This window comes from Cyprinodon tularosa, unplaced genomic scaffold (assembly GCF_016077235.1).
Source record: "Cyprinodon tularosa strain WSP-4 unplaced genomic scaffold, ASM1607723v1 ctg404, whole genome shotgun sequence".
Taxonomy (NCBI): Eukaryota; Metazoa; Chordata; class Actinopteri; order Cyprinodontiformes; family Cyprinodontidae; genus Cyprinodon; species Cyprinodon tularosa.
Window position 1 is genome coordinate 918,518 of NW_024039124.1, and position 20,458 is coordinate 938,975.

The window sequence follows — 20,458 nt, forward strand, 5'->3', positions numbered from 1 at the left end:
AAAATAAATATATATATATATAATTTATCAATGATCAGAGTCTGAGTGATGTTTTATTTTGAAAAATATAAAAAATTGCGGTATTCTCTCCTAATTCCATCAGTCGGTGCATCTGTGCCTCTTGACACAGGTTAATTCAGTTCAAGACTCATCCTATCTATAACATCCTATCTTTGTGAAGCAGGATTTTCTGCAGTTACAGCGACCAAAACAAAGCTACGGAGTAGACTGGACATCAGGAGCACACTTCGTGTGTCACTGTCTCCGATTAAGCCTAGATGGGACCGGCTTGTTTTATTTTTGTTTTTTGTTTTTGTTTTATTTTTATGCTGTTTGTATTTGATTTTATGCCAGTCGTATCATTTTACTTGATCGTATTTACCCCCCAACACCCGGCCGGTCCGTGAAAATATTGTCTGACATATAGCGATCCATGGTGTAAAAACGGTTGGGGACCACTGGTCTAGATGACTGAGAATCTTCACCAGCATTGTTCACTCTGTCAATTAATAAACATAAGCATCAACTTTTTATTTTTATTTTCTTCCTATTTTTAATATAACCGATTAAAGCTTTGAATTGATCCTTTGAACAGACTGATATTTCTCATTGATCTGTTGTTTTTATTAATACAGTTGTGGGAAGTAGACGCATTCATTAAGTAATATGATTCCATTGGGTTTAAACAGCCCATCAGTTTCTCATCATGCTGGTTTAACCAGTAAAGTAAACGATCTTATGATCCCTTTTTAAGGCATCATCTTTCATACACGTTAAACCTTTCCAATTTTACATTTCCATTATTTGACGAAAGCGTTTTATTTCCACCTTATTTGGGTTTGTAGAAGAATAACAACTAATTTCATAAGGTTTCATCTATCCGACTATTATTAAGCTTATGATGTAAAACAAAGAGGAAGAAAAAAATACTATTTTTAAAATTGCAACCTATGTTTTTAATCTTTGTTTTAACAGTATTTAAAATAAAATCAATCCAGATAGTAGTTTATGCAAGTAAATGAAAACTGAACAAAAATATAATTACCGGTATTTAAAAAATTAATAATTTATTAATTTTTTATATGTTATTTTATATTTTAGAAAGGGCGTGTTATAAGTGTTGATACCCTGAATAGTAAGCAATGGAGGAGTCTTTGGTGGCCCTACAGACATGAAATCTTTCCTACAGATGCAGACCAGCTTTTGTGCTTGAAGTCTTGTCTTGTTATATCCATCTAAACGATAAAAGGATGTTAAAGTTTAAAAAAGAGTTTAGGGTTAAGTATTAGGTTCACAGTGGGTAGAGAGTCAACTATAAGGCCTGTTTTCTGGAGGATATTTGCTATATGATGCTTCATGTTCATAAAGGATCTCACACACCAAATGGTTTTAGGTCCTTTATTACTTTCTGTAACCTCTGAAAATAATAATGAAACCAGAAAATGTTTGTAAACAAGCAGCAGCATATATATTTTATCAATTACGTACATAAATAATATGAGTCTGTTTGCCTAAATCATTGCACTGCCTAATAAGCTAAACTTTGAGAATTTAATCTCCTTCTTTGTCTCACTTCCTGCAGAAAAAGCTGCAGGGAGTCACATGGAATATTGCTCAAAGGATAATTGGTAAAGTAGCATCTGTTGCAATGCCACAGTTGTTGTTTCTGTCCTTAGCCATGTAGATGTAACCATTGTTGCCCCAGTTTTCACTCCAGCTGCAATGAGAGAAAATGATTAACACAGCCATGCTGACTGCAGTTAGGATGTACAATGTTTTCCCTAAGAACCTTATTCTATTCATAAGCCTCACTTTAAAACAGCTTAGGTTAAACACAAGAAAAGAATGAAACCCAAGCAAGATATTAGTATTAAAGATCTCACTCACCTGTTTTTAACAATCCAGTAATTTTGATCAGAATAGCCGTAACCCACCAAAAGGACGGCATGGTTGAGCTCTTCTTTACTACAATCCTCCTCATAGTAGATGCCTTAAACACACAGAGAACCATCTTATGCTACCTTCCCAGTAATTATTTTAGACTGAGTTTAATGGGAGCAGGAATGCCTATAAAGTCTGGAAGTTAGGATCTGTGATTCATTAGGAATCCTCCATCTGGGATTCAATTAAATTAGAATAATCTTGTATCAAAAACTTAGTTTAAACCTGTATGTTTCAACTCTTAAAGATTAATAGATATTTTAAAAAATGTACTTTTGAATTTAATAATATACCAAATGATTTCACACAAAATAAACCTAAAACAAAGTTGTATAAAGTGTTGGCCTGTTTCCTCTATTCATTTTGTATCTAAAGTGATACATTAGGCTGTCATAAAATGGTTACGGCCAAAGATGTTATTTCACATGCATTATAAAATCCCCATTTAAACTTGATCACTTTTAAAAGTCAAAGCTAAATAAAGTTAAACATTTATCATTTATTTTGTATTGTTATATATTTAGCAGCTTTTATTTATACATCAGAGTTTTTGGGAAGCAGTAACCTTGTCAGAGAAAAATAACTCTTAGAAGGAATTTAAAAATGATACAGCTGATTTTAGAGATCAAAACTGTTGGGTGTCTAGATTATAGTACGTGGGCCATTTGTTGACCCAGATTATATTGTCTGCAACATCTTTTATTTTTACAGGGCAGATTTCTTTAATTAATGTTTTCTTTTAAATAGGAGTTCTACCACAACTTTTGATCTTAATTTTATAGAGCACTTTAAAAAAAAGCACACTTCTATCTAACTTTGTTGGATGTGGCAAGGAAGACATAGTGTATTTACCGTAGTAATTGTTGTAGAGAAATGGGTGAAATCTTTCTTTTTAAACTAATAAAAGAAAAACATGGTCAACTAACAACACTTATTATTATTAAAACATTGAGTAAGAATGTGACAGTATAAGTGTCATTTTATCCCTTAGAATTTTTTTTTTTTTTAGGCTGGAGGATATATATTTTGTTAAAAAATAATTTTTTTTAAAAGTTTAACGCGCTTACCTGACTGGTAAAACTGGAAGGAATCACGGCTGGCATCTATAGCCACAGAAATAGGCCCCATGGTGGCTACAGCCTCCATCAGGTCTTCTTCACTCCCACTGGGGATGTAGGCGTACCCATCAATGGTGATCGCATTGTAGGACTCATTATAGAAACATTGGGGGTTGTCCTGGAGACAAGAAGTTGAGCTTCACATTAAATGACCTTAAGGATGGGAGCTGGGATGTAAAACTTGCTTCCTAACTGTCATTATATTGACATACCTTTGCCAGGTACGGGTACGATGCTTCAGAGTTCAGCCCACCGTTTGTGTAAACATACTCAAAGGCCTTCTTTGCTAAACCACCGTCACATCCATGGTTGCCTAGAGATCTAGAGCAGTCCATCAGGTTCTGCTCGCTCAGGGAAACCAGTCTGCGAGTCGCCCTGAACAGCTGCCCCTCTAGAGAGCCAGTGGCGCTGAAAGCCCAACAGGAGGCGCACTGACCCTGAATACAACATTTGAAGAATGGTGTCAGGTTGTGGTATGTGGGCAAATAATCTGACTTCACAAAGTTCAATAACAATAAAGTTTCCTTAGGTTTAGCTATAAATGACTTCTAAAATGCATGACTTGGGTGTGATGCATCGGAAAGGCATCCACAGGCTTTGTTTGTCCTCAGATAAGGCAGGTAAAATTTGTGACAGTGTCTCTTCACAAAACTTTTCAGGAGGATGCAGATCTTGTTACCTGGTCTTTAACTGGTGTAACATAGCCCTCTTGTCTCCAATCTACAGAATCAGGGACCTTCTGGAAGCTGGGTTTCTTGAAAAAAGTCCCGTTAGCCTTCTCCTCTGCCTTTGGTTTGTAGCCATTCATGATCTGCTTGAACTCCTCCTTAGTCTGTAGGAAGAATTTTTTAGTAATTAGGACAATCTTCAACAATTCATTAGATGTGTCCGATTACAAAACAAAGAAAAAAAGATGTTTTAGGGAAGAATCTACTCAGTTACTTTTTGATCTCTTTATTTTTCTTGGGGGATTTTTTTTGTTTATTTTACGGCAAGCCATTAAAACTTTAGTTCTCTGCAAACAAGTTAGAAGTCTTTTCTGTTTTACTAGACTTTGGAAACAGCCTGTAAGGTAATTTTATTACACTATGAGCATTCACTTTAAAAAAGGGCTGTTCACCTATTTGGTACTTACCATTCATGCCAACTCTAACGGCTCATATGGGTCAGCTCCTGTTATCATTGAATTCAAGATCAGAATAAAGTACACTCAGACGCACTCCTTTTATTTATTTGGTATTTTTTTCTGAGTAAATAGTTGGTGTATATTTGCAAGTATCAGTTTTAAAGTTATTGAAAAAATGTACTCCAAACATTTCAGATTTCTATTCGATAAAAACTATTGAAAGTCAAATTTCATTTTGCTTTTGTTTCACAGTTATTTATACTCATCACCTTCCACTTCCTGAGGACCAGGTTGTGGGGATAATTGGCTTAGCTGGCTGGTGTCCCTTTGCTACCTACATTAATGATCCTGTTGACGCCATGAAAGGTGAATAAACCGTAGCTAGTAATAGAAGCTGAGGGCTCCGATTTCCTGTATTTGGATCAAGCTCTAGAAGAGAAGCGGCTCTAAGGTCAATTAAAGCTTTTAGTTCATATAGAAGGGAAAAAAAGGCAATTATAAAGAAAAAAGGTGAACCCTTATTGCATATTGCTGCCTATTCTGATCCTGTTTTTGATGGAGATTTCTTCCTTTATCCCTCCTACAACAAGGTTGTCATATAGTAAATATATGGAACTATGATGGAGGCTTAAACTGAAGCAAACCGATTAACTCATATATCCATTTTCTCTATCTACCTGGGAGAACAGTACCTATCCAGCAGTTACTGTTGCTCTATATGAATCAACTGCAATCAATAGCTTCCACACATTTTAAGCAAAATGTTTTCAGTAGCATCATTTTTGTTGAAGCACCTTTTTACCTTCTCAGGTTATAGTTATGAGGATGCAGGTCTGAAGTCTTACCATGTCTGCAAAATGGTTTATACCCAGCCGGTAGCTGTGTTTGCCCATGGAGTGCTCCAGGTTGTGCAACTCAATCTTTTTCAGGTTCTTTTCCCAAACCATTCGTCTCCAGCCTTCCTCTTTCTGGAAAAAAGCAAACTTACAATGACTCAGCTGTTTCTGGTCAAAATTAGATAGTAAAGATTTACAGCAATGCATACAAGTGAGGCAGAGTGACCTTGGCTATTTCAAATTTGATCAAAATTAACGTGTTTTATAATGGGAGCGTTCATTATTTTATGTATGAATAGACTGTTAAATGATTTGTATAGGACAACATGGTAAAATATTACATCTTTTTTTTCTCCCACACTGTTTACATTTGATTACTGCTGCACTTTGGAAATGTCATGAAAGCTGTACAAACGAAATTTCGTTTTGTATACACTTTGTGTATACAAAATGACAATAAAAGTAGTCTAAGTCTAAGTAAGTCTAAGAAAAAAAGAACTTTTTCTACCTTTGTTGCATCTTTTTGTACTTTGTCTGAGTTACTTCAGTTTTAATTAATTAATTAATTATTTTTTTATATTATTTTGCCATATATCAAGGTATTTTGGGTGGGATGTACTTGTATTCAAACTACGCACTTCATAAGTCATCAATTAAAGCCATCTTTCACCTCATGGTATGTTTTATTGTAACGGTCCATCCACAGCTCCCAGTGCTGATCCAGCTGTGGGTCTCGTCTCGGGGCCCCCAGGACTGCAGTCACGTGGAACGTCGTTACGACTAAATGCAGCATTGTTCTGATCTTCCTTAAAAGGTGAAAACATATTTAATACAATAGACAGGATGCATAACTAATGTATAACCTCCATACATAGTTAAACTCTTAACCGAGCTTTACTTCTACTGATAACTGCATAATTAAGGAATTCTTACACAGAACCTGTTTGTCAACAAGTAGACTAAAATAAACTTCTTCATAATCATACTAGGAAAAACATATTTTATATTTAACCCTCAAAATAGCATATCAAATAAAATAAAGCAAAAATGGGAACAATGATAAAATGCACATAAAACCAGTAAATCCCTAACTCTAATGCGGTAAAATGTAAAGTGTGCTTTTTTATGACAAAACATAAAAAAAAAAAAACAGCAGCATTATTAATCCACTAATAACATAAAAACTGCAGTGTCTTCAGCAGTAAAATACATTTATCTAACAAGAAATGAAACAAAACTCTAACAAAAGGCCTTATAGAAGGCATGTTATGTGTACTGAAATACAGTGTTTGTGAGAATAGGAAAGAAAAATTCTAAAGAAAAAAAAAAAGGCACTTAATCATAAATACAAAACCTACAGAAAAACATTTTCCATTTTAAGATCAATGATATTTGAGTGGTGAAAATGTAAAAAAAAAAAGTTTTACCTCTGAAAATGTAGGTATAAATATTGAAACTTGCTGCAGCACCCTTTCTGTTGATGAAGAAGATTCAGAGGATAGAATCCTTTCTGCAGAGGGTCAAGATGCTTTTAAAGACCTGACTAGACAGACTAGAAAGGTGTCAAGCGTTCTGATTGGTCCGTTTGTCTAGGTGGTCTACGTTTTATCAGGTGATGAGGTTCCTCGCTTGGAAAAAGTGCTGAAAGTAGTCATGGAGGAACAGGTAATACGACCTGACCTATGGTTGTTTCACATGTTAAGGTACCATCGTAGTTATAGAAGAAATTTACACATATGAAAACTGTAAATTAATAAACACATGATTATAAATGAAATTTGAATCACGTTAATAATTTAACACTAAAGAGCCCAATAAAAGGGTAATTACTTCCTAGCCTAATCTATCATTTATCTGCTTCTCCTTTATAAATGAAGAGTCCTAACACTAGTCTAGCCAAAGCAAAGGGGGAGTGGTGGTCTAGTGGTTAGAGCACTGTGCTTGGGGGCCAGAGGTTCTGAGTCGAACTCCTGCAGAATGCCACTCATGGTCCCTGAGTAAGACCTTAACCAACTTTGATCCCATAATGCTCCCGGGCGCCGAAGGGTCAGATACGGAGGTGAATTTCTACAGTGTGAGATTAATAAAGTTCAGTCATTTTATTTTTAAGGGAGTGTGGCCTGGTGGTTAGGGCATGGCGCTTAGAATCCAGAGTTCTGAGTATAAGCCCCACTCCCACAGTCTGCCACTCCTGGGTCCCTGAGAGAGACCGTAAGCAACTTTAACCATATAATGGCATTTGTTGAGGACACTGCTCCCTAGGGGGATGGGTTAAATCCAGAGAGTTAATTTCATTGCTCTGTACTTGTGAAAGTGTAATGAAAAGAAAAGCTGGGAAAACAAATTAATGATCTGAAGTGAACCTATTCTGCAGGCTAATCACTCAGCAATATGAGCTTCATGAGAAGAGACTGTTTAAATAGCTTCACTATGGGATCCAAAAGATAAAACAGAGAAACCGCTGCGTGGATTAAAGCTTCAAACTGTAATAAACAATTTTTTTTTTTTTTTTACATTATGTCTTATACACTGGCTGGATATGAAGCTGCTATGTTTCCTTTGACTCATTAGAAAGAATTAAGTCCTAGAGGAGGTGTACGAATTCAAAAGACCAATAAAAAAAGTCTATAAGTTAAAGTGTTTTTTTTTTTTGCCATGCTTAAAATCTCATCAGGATATGTAAAGTATTAATTTCACAATGATAAAATTATTAGTGGTATGCATCATAAACAGTCCTAATGACGTCAAGTACACTAGCTAACGCTAAAGGCTATAGCTAACCAATGTTATTGTAAAATGTAATTTCTTGGAAAGGGTGAATTTTTTTTATAAGACGAATGTTATGCTTGTAACATTATGGTGTCGAGGACTGTCGGCCTCATAGCTGTCACTGACATCCTCCAAGACAAAAGCATCAGCACTGAAGCCAACTGTTTGCAGAGAACTGCATCTGAGGAAAGTTAGGTGGAAGGAAAAAGTGTCAGAGAAATATGCAGGGATGACCATAACCTTTAATGACTGTAAAGCTTTAGACACTATTTGAAGAGTTTAAAGGAATAGTACACCCAAAACATGATTAGCCTTCCTTTTCTACTCACCCCCATGCTGAACAACACTCTGGAGTACTTTTTTGATATCTCAAATGCATCTGGAGATCTGGGAGGCTTCTTGCTGTCTGCTGACATTCAAATAATGGAGGTCTATGGTGACCGAGACAGAAAGGTCCAGTAATGATTAAGGTTGTAACGTTATTAGCTGGTGTTAGTCCACTGGGTTCTGTTAAAAAGACAGAGCAGCAGCCAGAACATTTTAGAGCAATTTGTGCTTCTGCTGGCAGGTTTTATGAAACTGCTGTTTGATTTTCCAACAGCCAGTCCAATCACCCATGATGCTACCATGTTTGGCTGGATTAAAATTAAAGATGAGACGCCAGAACCAGCAATACAGATGACAACAGCTGCCAAAGCTACCTGGGTCTGCATCACACCTCAGCAGAGCGCCTCATTGGTTCATGGTGCCGGAGGACTAACGAAGCACACAGTTAATTCCCTGTCCTGACATGGAATACATTCATTTTCTGAGGAACTGAATTTGGGTTTTCATGACTAAAAGAGTGAGAGTGGAGTTTACTTTAATCCAATTTGAGAAGCACCGGCAGGTAATCAGTTTGCAATTCATGAAAATTAGAAATAAAAGCCCCTGTAGGAACAGAACAGGTCTTTCAAAGCACCAAAGGTCAGATCAAGTGTGATTAAACCCAGACAAAGATCCTTTATAAACCCAATATAAGAGCACAGCTTCTTCTGAAGCATCCAGTGGTTTATTTCAGTCTTCAATTACCTCTTTATAGATAAATGAAAGCACAACTGAAACTGTTTTAGTGTTTCACATCTTTAATTGATCATGATAAAAGTAGAAAAAAAAAAAAACGTTTTAGGTTTTAACGAATCACTTCCAGAGTAGCGTACACATATTTACACTGAATAAAACTATCATTTTGAGGACAGAAAAAACAAACAATAAAGTGTCGTAAAACCAGGCCATAAAACGGCTCTTTTTCCCTAAAATAACGAGTTTCCTCCTCAAGAAACGCAGCAGAAACTCCTTACTGATGATTCTGCTCGACTCAAGCTTCATTTTGTCTCTTCACCCAAACTATTCCAGTTAAAACACTACAAGGCTGCAGGGTGGGGCTGCAGCCATCAGACCAGTGGGTAACTGGCCGCCGTTGCGATGCCGCAGTGGTTCTTCCTGTCTTTGGCCATGTAGATGTAGCCTTTGTCGCCCCAGCTTTCACTCCAGCTGTAAGGAGACACAACGGGTCAGAAAACTCTTCACCTGAACCTTATCCAGCTTGTCTGTCAGACTGAACCAGATCTTGAATGTCTTTATCCTCCAAAGGCTCACTGACCTGTTCTTGACGATCCAGTATTTCTTGCCGTCGACATCCTCTCCCTGGAAGCCGTACCCCACCACCAGCACGCCGTGGTCCAGCTCCTCACTGCTGCACTCCTTCTCATAGTAGATCCCTAACGACAAAAGGAATCAGGAACCGAGTCAAGTTGAGCGGGAGACTCGTTATCCACAGAGTTAATGTTCGACAATGTGATGAACTCACCAGACTGGTAGAACTGGAAGGATTCGTGACCGGCATCGATAGCTACGGAGACGGGTCCGACGGAGGCCACGGCTTTCATCAGAGCGCGCTCACTGCCGCTGGGAATGTCGACGAAGCCCGTGTCGTTGGCTGCGTTAAACTTGGGGTCATACTGGCACTGCTGGTCGTCCTGAAATACAGATCAAGGTGAGATGGGTCTGGAGCTGGGACATGCGCATGAACATCCTGGAGCATTCAAATGAGAAACGTACTGTTCCCTTGTATGGGTACGACTCCTCCGAGTCCAGACCCTGGTTGTCCTGGACGTACTGGAAAGCCTGGTCCATCAGACCGCCGTTGCAGCCCTCGTTGCCCTCAGGTCTGGAGCAGTCCACCAGGTTCTGCTCGCTCAGAGACACCAGCTTACCAGTCTTCCTGAACTCCTGAGCCTCCAGAGCGCCTGTGGTGCTGAAAGCCCAGCAGGAGCCGCACTGACCCTGAAGAGGAGAGAAGGAAGATGGAGTCAGGTTGCTTTCAAATGGATCCCACCCAATTACTCCCATAATGAAGGAACTGGTTTGAAACAATGAGCTGCAGTTCCCATAAACGTCCAGGAGGCGACCTCGCAGACTGATGCCATTTTATTAGACTAGTGTTATTTTCCAAAGGCCGTGTTAAAAAGAAGAAAAATGATCATTCTTAGCATGAACAATTTTTCAATTCAAGCAAAAAAAAAAAAATTATATATTTATTTATATATATATATATATATATATATATATATATATATATATAAAAATGTCAGATGTTTTAGCAAACACGGTAAATATAAAGCAAAGGGGTGTGGAGAACATGCTGTACAGCACAAAGATGATAAAAAACAACCCCCACTGGCCGACTTATCTCAGTCTGCAAGCAAAACATGTTCTACTGAGGACAGAGTCTTCATGGTCCTGATTAGCGAGTAAATAAACCCTGAAGCTGCAATGCGTCATGTTTACAAATCAAAACAGCTGCTCTGCAAACTACCAGAGAGTCACTAGCTCTCAGGTTATCACAGTAATACATTTACAGTACCTCTAACACATAACAACGGCTAAGATGACAGACTTGTTTTAGAAGAGCAAGCCTGACAGTAAAAGATGAATTTGGGGTGCATCACCTGGTCTTTGACGGGGGTAACGTAGCCCTTCTCCCTCCAGTCAATTGCACGTGGAGCCTCCAGGAAGTTGGGCTCCATAAACAAGGAGCCCTTCACCTTCCTTTCACCTTTGCGCTTGTAGCCATTCATGATCTGCCTGAACTCCTCGTGAGTCTGTAAGGAAGAGCATTCAGAGTGAAACAATTCTGCCACTTCGAGAGTTTAAACCAGTCTCATTTTGTGTGTTTTTCCTCCCAAAAATGGTCATTTTAACATTTCTACAGACATCTTGTTTCAGAAAATCAAAAAACGTTCTTATCCACAATTTCACGTTAGATTGTTAATCCAATATACTTACATAACAATTACTATTTTAATAAACTAGGTAAAACATTTTTCAAGAATACAAAAAAGAAAATAAAAAAAGACTAGACAATCAGATAAAAGAAAAAAAATATATAAAAACAGTAAGAACCAGGCTAAAAAAAGTTTAAGCATTTAAGACAGAACATAATAGTTATTTCTTAACGACATAAAATCACACATTAGTCTCTGAACTTCACTAAGGTCCATTATGTGACATCAGAGAATAAACGCTCGTAAATGCATCGCCTCACCATGTCACCAAAGTGGTTCATGCCCAGCCGGTAGGTGTGTTTGCCCATAGAGTGCTCCAGGTTGTGCAGCTCGATCTTCTTCAGGTTCTTCTCCCACACCAGCCGCCTCCAGCCTTCCTCTCTCTTTAACAAAACAACAATACAGATTAAGAACAAGCAAATATCAAAGAAAAGAAAAATCAACAACAATTCCTGTTACCTGATGGTAGTTTTTATTGTGCCAGCTCTTCCACAGGTTCCAGTGCTCATCCAGCTGTGGGTCCAGACTGGGGGCCGACAGGCTCACGCCAAGGCACAACGTTAAAACAACTAGAGGCAGCATAGCTGTGGCTTCCTGCAGCAAACAAAAGCATCCAGTAAACAACTCCAGGGATCTGGTTTCAGAGCAGATTCAGACACCCAGTAGCAGTAAGGCATCATCAGTTATGCATGAAACCATTTATAATTGCTTTCTCAAAAACTGCTCAGCATTGTGTAACTTCCAAAGGCAAATTCCTGGCAGTCCAGTCAGGTCTGGAGTCATTTACACAGAAGCTGGGCTATGATTCACAGCTTGCATAAAGGCCTTTTTCCCATGGTAAATACAAGGGGATCTCTCAAAATCGGATTATTCTACATAGCATTTAAAGATGTATGAAATCATTTCATTGTAAATGGTGCCTTTACTGTCCACCATGGAAAAAATAACCACATAGCTCTACTGCAGACAGATCACTCTGTCTATTCAGATCTGTAGTTAAAATTATTCACCACAGGCTGCAATGCCAGCTTATGCGATATCTTGTGTATTTGTTTTAGTATGTTTCATTCTGATGATTTGTTCTTTAACGTTTTGCTCTAGCAGCTGTTTTCAATTCGGCCAAATGGCCTAGTCACTGAAGCTTCGATTCGGAAGCTAACTTCAGAGTCATTCCCAACTCTCTTCATCTAAGAAAATAGACCACAAACTTATGCGATCTTCACTTTCTCACAATAAGAAGGTATAAACTATAATAACGCAAACGATGACTCCTTGTGTGGCTGTGCTCCGGCTTTTATTGTCTCATCCAAACAACAAGCGGATCCTGCTGGTTTTTTTTTTTTTGGCTCAGTCACGGGATCTGCTGCCCGTGGGATCAGAGCCAGGAATAACCGAAACGTCCTCCACACCAGGAAACCGAAACAAAATCAAAACTGAAACCGGCACATAGCGGTCCTAGGCACCTGATCATAGACCGGCAGATGTTCGGTTCTGATTAACAAAAAAAAAAAAAAACAACAAACAAAGCGAGAAGAAAAACAATGGCGACTCTGAAAAGAACGATTTAGGTCGACGTTAAAACTTAGCCGAATGAATAAGAAACAATAAAGCCTCATCTTTTAACGACAATTATTTTTTTTGTCCCGCTTTGAGGATGACAATCCTGGTGATTTTTTAAAATTTGCCAAATTGTCAATGCAAACTGGAACCTCGTTTACGAAAACGAAAAAACTGTCCATTATATTTAAAATACTGATAAAATCAAATAATAACTCGTTGGAAATTACGTCTTCTATATTAAATAGACATTCAATGTTTAGACTTACTTTTAACACCTTCTTGAAGAAGAACAAGAAAACAATTCCTCTGTTAGCCGAGCTACACTTTATGAAGGCCAAGCCGGGAGCTTGGGATCATCCCACAAAGCTCTCTGATTGGCTAAAAAACTTGTTTGTGCTTAATGCTAATTGGTTGATTCCACGTTTTCCCCACTGGAAGCCCGCCTCTGTTATTACGCCATCTTGCAAGCACGTGATTCCCTCCCCCTGGATTAACGTTGAAAAAAAGGGTTGCAGCAGTTTTAATATGATTATTACATGTAAAAGTATTTAAAGACTCACTTATGATCAATTTATCTTTTAGTTGGGATTATTCAAATTCAGGCTTTAAAACCCCAGACTCAAACTAAAAAAGAAAAGGATAAAAAGAGGAGACCTGTGTTGAGAAATTCAGGTGAAACATAACTCCAGCATCAGCAGCATCTCTACTTGTTTATTCCATTTTTGGGACCAGTTCAAAGCACAACACATGTTTATAATCTATAAAAGTAAAGCTAAATATGGGCAACTTGAAGTAAAAATCCCATCACTCAATTATGCTGTAATAGCAATAGAAATTGTTATAAAAAGTAATAAAAACTCCATAACATATTAACTTAGGCTATTGTATGGCTGTGATTTTATTCTACTGTCGTCAAAGCCCCCAAATCAAACATATCACTTTGTTATCACCTTTTCAAACAACATTTTGAAGTAGGCTTCTTCAGAACACCTGTTGTACATTGAACACCTGAATCTTATTTATAAACTGCACACAGTTATTGCATTATGTATTTTTTTTATTTTTATTAACTGAAATACATTGATGCTCTGATGCCACCGGTATTGAAGAACAAAGTCAAAATGTCAATTACGATCTGCGTTTGTGGTTAATAGGTCAGACTGTCATAATTCAAAATCCACAATGAGAATTGTTATAAATATACTGAATACAATAAATGTTCATTCCTAATTCACACATGTTCAGAAGGAGGAACACTGTCACATTTGGATGACTTTATACATCTTGATACAGCAGGCTTTGCTTACACTAATTAACATTGTCATTCTATTTGTTCTTTGAATCACTCTCAGTACAATAACATGGTGGTGGGAGCACTATAATGCAGGGATGCTCTTCTTCAACAAGGGAAAGGATTAATGGGAAGTTAAATACAAGGGTATTGAAAGGTCTGCAATGCATTTCATGAGTATGAAACAAATGAGACAAATGAAATCATTTTATTCCTGCACTTCTAAAGTTTTTAATAGGTTGTTGTTAGACAAATCTGTATATGTCAGCATATTACATTATTCTGTTACATCAAGCTGTAAAATCTTGCAAAACACACTGAAAATAGACTCCTTTTTAAATGCAGAACATCCATATCTGTTGCCTATCTGACCCTTGTTTAAACTGTAAGGCTTCTCAGTTTCAGATACTTTATCTTAGAGGTCTACTATTCCAGCAAAGATAACAAGGAGTAAATCTCCTGAACATGCAAATGCTGTGAGGCTGCAGTCATCCAGTCCATCAGAACATTGATAAATCAATAGAAATCGTCACAATTGTTTAACATTTTCTCCCTTTCCAAACAGAAGACAGCACCAAAGGACTTATGATGCATTCCTTCACTACAGAGCTTCTGAGAACTGCTGGCAGATCAGAGGCAGAGTCAATCAATGCTGATGCTCATGTGACTGATGTTATTGAGAAACACTAACTGACACACTGACAGTCAGGACTGAACCTGTTTTTGTTGTTTTGTTCCTTTCTGCTGAAAACCAGACATATGTTCAGCGACTACGCTTACATACATTCGACACATCAGCAGGTTTTCCTCTTACGCAAAAAGGATCTGCTTGATCACGCTCAAGTTATGCAGAGAAAATAAGAGCTTATGTCCTCGTATGGTTGACCACATCTTCCTGATCGATTCCCATCAGTTCACCAGCGAGGTTTTCAAAATGATTTACATCTGTGAGTTCATCCTGGGAATAAGTTGACCAGTTCTCAGTTTTCTGCTGGAGCGCATCAGATCTTTATTGAATGTATTTCCTAGTATTTAAAAAGCTCATGATGTCATCTACTCTGATGAGGTTCACAGGGTCTTTGGAATGAATCTAGACCTACTGTTCTTCCTTATGAACCAAGGGGTGTGGGAAGCTTTTCCACATGTTCATCCTTTATCACATCAAGCTCAACTTGAGTGTTTGTTGCTCTAATGATCAATATTTAAGCAAAGCACTCAGTTTCATGTGAAAAACCTGTCATTTTAACCAAATGCAGCATGTTTACATTTGTAATGGTAGGAGAGGGAAATTGCCTTCTGCAAAGCACATCACATGAAACTGTAGATAGAAATTAGACTCATTGACTCCAAATATGCTGCTAATTGCTACAGGTCACTAAGAATGAGCTTTAAACTTTTATTTTAAAATTTTTTACCTGCAGTTATTGTGTAAGTAATTACTATGCAATCATTTCTAATATTTTTATGTAATAATATTTAATTTGTTTTTAGATTTTGAAGTGTGAGATTAGTCATCAGTGACCAGCTTGTTAATTTAAAGGTTTTTACCTATTTTCTAACTAGCACTAACAAGAGTGCCGACAATAATTTGGGATATATTTCAGTAAAATCAATTTCTGAAGCAAAAGAATCAAACTGTGATGATAAAATTCTATATGATTAAAAACATGAATATAAATTACCCAAAGTCACGAGGCACTGTCTCATGATACTACAGCAAGTATGCAGAAACCCAGCCTAAAATTCAGCAGCACTTGGTTTAATGACTCAAATGGTGACTCAATCATTCCACTCCTACATTTCATGACTTCTTGGAGAAAGCAGTCATGGGCAGGTCCAAAAGTCACCTAAATTCAATCCTAAACTGAACAAGGAGCTGATAAACCCTAGAAAGTATAGAGGACAGATATGATAATTTTTTAATTTATTATTCCATGCTCTGAAGCTACAGCCTTGACAGAGAGATCTGACACCAAGGCAGAGGGCAGCTTTTAACACCATAATCTGATCAAATTACCCAACAAAGAGCAATTCATATAATCTGATTGGGAAATTTGAATGTTGTCTCATGTGTGCTGGATGCATAATGTTCTCCAACCTTCTGTGACAGGTTGTGCTCCTAAAATAAATGATTTCCTGGCATTTTCTCTGCTGAGAACAGCAGATATGTAATCAACTGACTTAATCAAGTAGACACGCTCTGCAGACATGTGTGAGCGTCTTCTGTCTGCCCCCTGTTCCCTCCTCACAGTTATTTGTGTTATTTTTGTCAGTCACAGTCAAAACTTTGTGTAAAAGTATTTTCTCTGTCTCTCTGTCTGTGTGTATATATATCTATCTATCTATCTATCTATCTATCTATCTACACTATATTGCCAAAAGTATTTGCTCACCTGCCTTGACTCACATATGAGCTTAAGTGACATCCCGTTCCTAATCCATAGGGTTCAATATGACGTCGGTCCACCCTTTGCAGCTAGAACAGCTTCAACTCTTCTGGGAAGGCTGTCCACAAGGTTTAGGAGTGTGTTTATGGGAATTTTTGACCATTCTTCCAGAAGCGCATTTGTGAGGTCGCACACTGATGTTGGACGAGAAGGCCTGGCTCTCAGTCTCCGCTCTAATTCATCCCAAAGGTGTTCTATCGGGTTGAGGTCAGGACTCTGTGCAGGCCAGTCAAGTTCATCCACACCAGACTCTGTCATCCATGTCTTTATGGACCTTGCTTTGTGCACTGGTGCACAGTCATGTTGGAAGAGGAAGGGGCCAGCTCCAAACTGTTCCCACAAAGTTGGGAGCATGGAATTGTCCAAAATGTCTTGGTATGCTGAAGCATTCAGAGTTCCTTTCACTGGAACTAAGGGGCCAAGCCCAGCTCCTGAAAAACAACCTCACACCATAATCCCCCCTCCACCAAACTTTACACTTGGCACAATGCAGTCAGACAAGTACCGTTCTCCTGGCAACCGCCAAACCCCAGACCCGTCCATCAGATTGCCAGATGGAGAAGCGCGATTCGTCACTCCAGAGAACGCGTCTCCACTGCTCTAGAGTCCAGTGGCGGCGTGCTTTACACCACCGCATCCGACGCTTTGCATTGCACTTGGTGATGTATGGCTTGGATGCAGCTGCTCGACCATGGAAACCCATTCCATGAAGCTCTCTGCGCACTGTTCTTGAGCTAATCTGAAGGCCACATGAAGTTTGGAGGTCTGTAGTGATTGACTCTGCAGAAAGTTGGCGACCTCTTCGCACTATGCGCGTCAGCATCCGCTGACCCCGCTCCGTCAGTTTACGTGGCCTACCTCTTCGTGGCTGAGTTGCTGTCGTTCCCAAACACTTCCATTTTCTTATAATACAGCTGACAGTTGACTGTGGAATATTTAGGAGCGAGGAAATTTCACGACTGGATTTGTTGCACAGGTGGCATCCTATCACAGTTCCACGCTGGAATTCACTGAGCTCCTGAGAGCGACCCATTCTTTCACAAATGTTTGTAAAAACAGTCTGCATGCCTAGGTGCTTGAATTTATACACCTGTGGCCATGGAAGTGATTGGAACACCTGATTCCAATAATTTGGATGGGTGAGCAAATACTTTTGGCAATATAGTGTATCTATCTATATCTATATCTATATCTATATCTATATATATATATATATATATATATATATATATATATATATATATATATAACACAATAAAAGAAATCCCAATTAATAATTTACATGCATCTAATAATATAATATATCTGATAATAATGTTTTAAGTACCAGGAAATAAAAAAGGGGAATAAAAACTATAAAAATAATTTTCTACAAATGATTGGATTTATCATCGGATGTAGATAAGAAACAATAAGAATACTTTAAACTTTATTATACATAAATATATATATATATTTATTTTTTTTTATTTTTTTTTTTGAAAGCCAAATTTATTGGCAGAGGTAAGAGTGAGTTGGGCAGAATTTGCTCTCATGTTTCACAACTTTCACAGAAAATGAGAAAATATTTCTGGAAAATTAGGGGTTGGGTTTATTTCACAGTAGTTGCAGCAAATATAAATGATGTAAAAAGTTTACTCTTTCAAAAAAAGATCAATGAAAAGTGGAATTTGTTAAAGATTTAATTATATGCATTGCTAACATGTTCATATTGGACCCATAGGGATTAAAACAAGATGGAAAATCCGTCTCAAGGGAACTCTCCACATATAAATGAAATGATGTCTCCTTATGTTCCTCTGGTGGAGGTAATAATTTGGCAGAAAAAAATGGGACCCATTTTAGTTGTAGAATTTAGACTTTTTTTAAATACCCAAACACAATCAAGTAAAGACCTACAGAGGCCAGTCAACTATGTTTGGTAATATTGGTTGTTTTTGTTAAGCCCAAATTGAGCCATTCTTCTTATCCTGTAGGCTGGGAATTTGGTCAACTTCCCTTGGCAAAATCTGTGAGCTCAACTCACAGCTTCCTGTTGGGATGAACCTGCACTCATAGGATTTGAATAACTCAGGTTATATTATTTGGCCAAAGTCTTCACATTACAAATCCAGATGTGATTCTTGGTTCTTTAGCACGGTTTTGTCAGACCTCTGCTAGGAATCTTGGTTTTGCTTTTGAAAGCTGTTTAAAGCTAGATAAACAAGTTAACTCTGTCGTTCAATCAAGTTTTTATCACCTGCCGATTTGAGCAAAAGTTAAATCGTATTTTTGTTTAAGGACTTTAAAGGACTTATCCATGACTTCATTACACCTCATTTGATTACAGTTATTCATTATATAGAGGCATGGGTAAACCAGGTAGCATGACCATATAAGGCCTATACTGGCCTCTACACAGGCTACCTATCCTTTATCAAATAGATTTGAAGATTGTTTTAATAACATAAAGTTTTTAATGGGCTATCTCCCCCTTATCTTCAGGAGATTTTAAAATTCCAGTCTATGTCCAGAACCCTACGATCAAATAACCAGCTATTATTGACAGTTCCTTGCAGTCGACTTAAGAACAAAGGAGATCAGGTCTTTTCTTTTGTTGCTCCCATTGTATGAAACTATTTACGTTTCCTAATTAGATCTTCCCACAGCCTGAATCATTTTAAATCACTTATGTAAAACTCATTTTTATTCCTGGGCATTTATTTGGTGTAGTGTTTTGATACTGTTTTTATCAACTTGTTTTCTTGCCGATCTTGTACAGCACTTTGGTGCACTTTTACACCAGTTTTTAAAGTGCTATATAAATAAATTTGACATGGACATTGGTTCGTATAAAAATAATACTGAAAGGATTAGGGCAGCTTTTTAAAAGAATCATGTCAGTTAAAACTGGAACTCCTTAAAGTTGGATTCTGATTTTCCAACCATCCAGTTTGTTCCACTATTTACCTTTAGAAAACCTTTAATTCTGCCTCATACGGAACAGCTGGTGGTCAATATGTGGATGAAAACCTCATGAAAAATAAATAAATAAATGCATAGGTTTGCAATGCAAGGTTTTTTATAATTTTACTAAACTTGTTAAAAATAAAAATAAAGTGAATTGGAACATGCAAAAAAATGTGCTGAGATAAACACCCAGAACAATTTAGATAACTTGCCTTCAACTTTAAAATAAAGGAAGAGAAAGAGACTCTTTAAGTAGCAGAGCTGGATTGCACTCTTTGCATGCAATGCAATCTTAATTCTTCCACACCCAGCTCTGCTCTAGACCTACAAGGCCCCGCCCCCTTTACATTATTGATAGGAAAAGAAAAAAAAATAGCTGCAATATAATTTTATCACAATAATACAGATCTTCTATTAGTCTGCTGCACTAAACATGTATTAAAGGGGAACATTTGACATGAAAAGGTTGAGAAACGTGGCATAACAGATTCAGCAGATCTCCTTACCCTGAGGACAGAGTTGTGTGTTTGTTCCTCTAAAGGTGTTTTTTTTTTTTTTTTTTTTTATAGAGAACTTCCTTATAGGTTTATGGCCGAGAATGAAACCCAGCCTTTTAGTCCATTGGATAAGTCACTTCCCTATCAGCTTGAGGTTCAGCAGTAGTACAAACACAGTCACAAGCTTAACTGTTATAATAATAATAATAATACATTTGATTTATACTGCACTTTTCTACTTTTTACCTCAAAGTATTACAACAAAGAAAAGCATTAAAAAAGAAATACATAAAAATAATAATGACAAAAAAAGAGAGAGAGAGAGAGAGAGAGAGAAATATTTAAAGGGTACCATAAGTTTTGCTAAAAAGAAATGTTTTGACTCTTGACTTAAGGAACCCTGAGAACTAGAACACATGCTTATTTTAATGGCCTCCCTACATAACACATAAACAAGTCCTATAGGTGTTGTTCCGAGGAAACCTCGTGACACGTTTGAACAAAACCTGAAGCCTTTCTGTGATCTTAAAGCAAACAGAGCAGGATGACACAGCAGACAAAACAAGACAAACCACATACATAATTGCCTGTTGCATTG

General features: G+C 37.6%; 2 protein-coding genes across 2 annotated transcripts; both read right to left on the minus strand.

The window, feature by feature from the left end:
- Positions 1-992: 992 nt before the first annotated feature.
- On the minus strand, positions 993-5,848 carry LOC119791900 (procathepsin L-like). Its single transcript, XM_038298268.1, has 7 exons — positions 5,692-5,848; positions 5,031-5,153; positions 3,739-3,891; positions 3,272-3,496; positions 3,009-3,177; positions 1,888-1,990; positions 993-1,717 (listed from the first exon to the last, which is right to left on the minus strand). The coding sequence occupies exons 1-7, from the start codon at positions 5,812-5,814 to the stop codon at positions 1,615-1,617; spliced, it is 999 nt and encodes a 332-aa protein (XP_038154196.1). The 5' UTR covers positions 5,815-5,848; the 3' UTR covers positions 993-1,614.
- A 3,251-nt stretch (positions 5,849-9,099) lies between these two features.
- Positions 9,100-13,090, minus strand: LOC119791898 (procathepsin L-like). The gene is made up of 8 exons (XM_038298266.1): positions 12,943-13,090; positions 11,576-11,710; positions 11,377-11,499; positions 10,781-10,933; positions 9,891-10,115; positions 9,640-9,808; positions 9,433-9,550; positions 9,100-9,323 (listed from the first exon to the last, which is right to left on the minus strand). The coding sequence occupies exons 2-8, from the start codon at positions 11,696-11,698 to the stop codon at positions 9,224-9,226; spliced, it is 1,011 nt and encodes a 336-aa protein (XP_038154194.1). The 5' UTR covers positions 11,699-11,710; positions 12,943-13,090; the 3' UTR covers positions 9,100-9,223.
- Positions 13,091-20,458: the final 7,368 nt, after the last annotated feature.

Excerpts from the sequence above, each read along its gene's own strand:
- LOC119791900 (XM_038298268.1), bottom strand. The coding sequence starts at position 5,814 with ATGCTGCATTTAGTCGTAACGACGTTCCACGTGACTGCAGTCCTGGGG. Across the intron at positions 3,892-5,030 it reads TAAACCATTTTGCAGACATG|ACTAAGGAGGAGTTCAAGCA; the intron begins GTAAGACTTCAG and ends TTCTTCCTACAG. Across the intron at positions 1,718-1,887 it reads TACTGGATTGTTAAAAACAG|CTGGAGTGAAAACTGGGGCA; the intron begins GTGAGTGAGATC and ends CTCTCATTGCAG.
- LOC119791898 (XM_038298266.1), bottom strand. The coding sequence starts at position 11,698 with ATGCTGCCTCTAGTTGTTTTAACGTTGTGCCTTGGCGTGAGCCTGTCG. Across the intron at positions 10,934-11,376 it reads TGAACCACTTTGGTGACATG|ACTCACGAGGAGTTCAGGCA; the intron begins GTGAGGCGATGC and ends TCTTCCTTACAG. Across the intron at positions 10,116-10,780 it reads TTACCCCCGTCAAAGACCAG|GGTCAGTGCGGCTCCTGCTG; the intron begins GTGATGCACCCC and ends TCTCCTCTTCAG.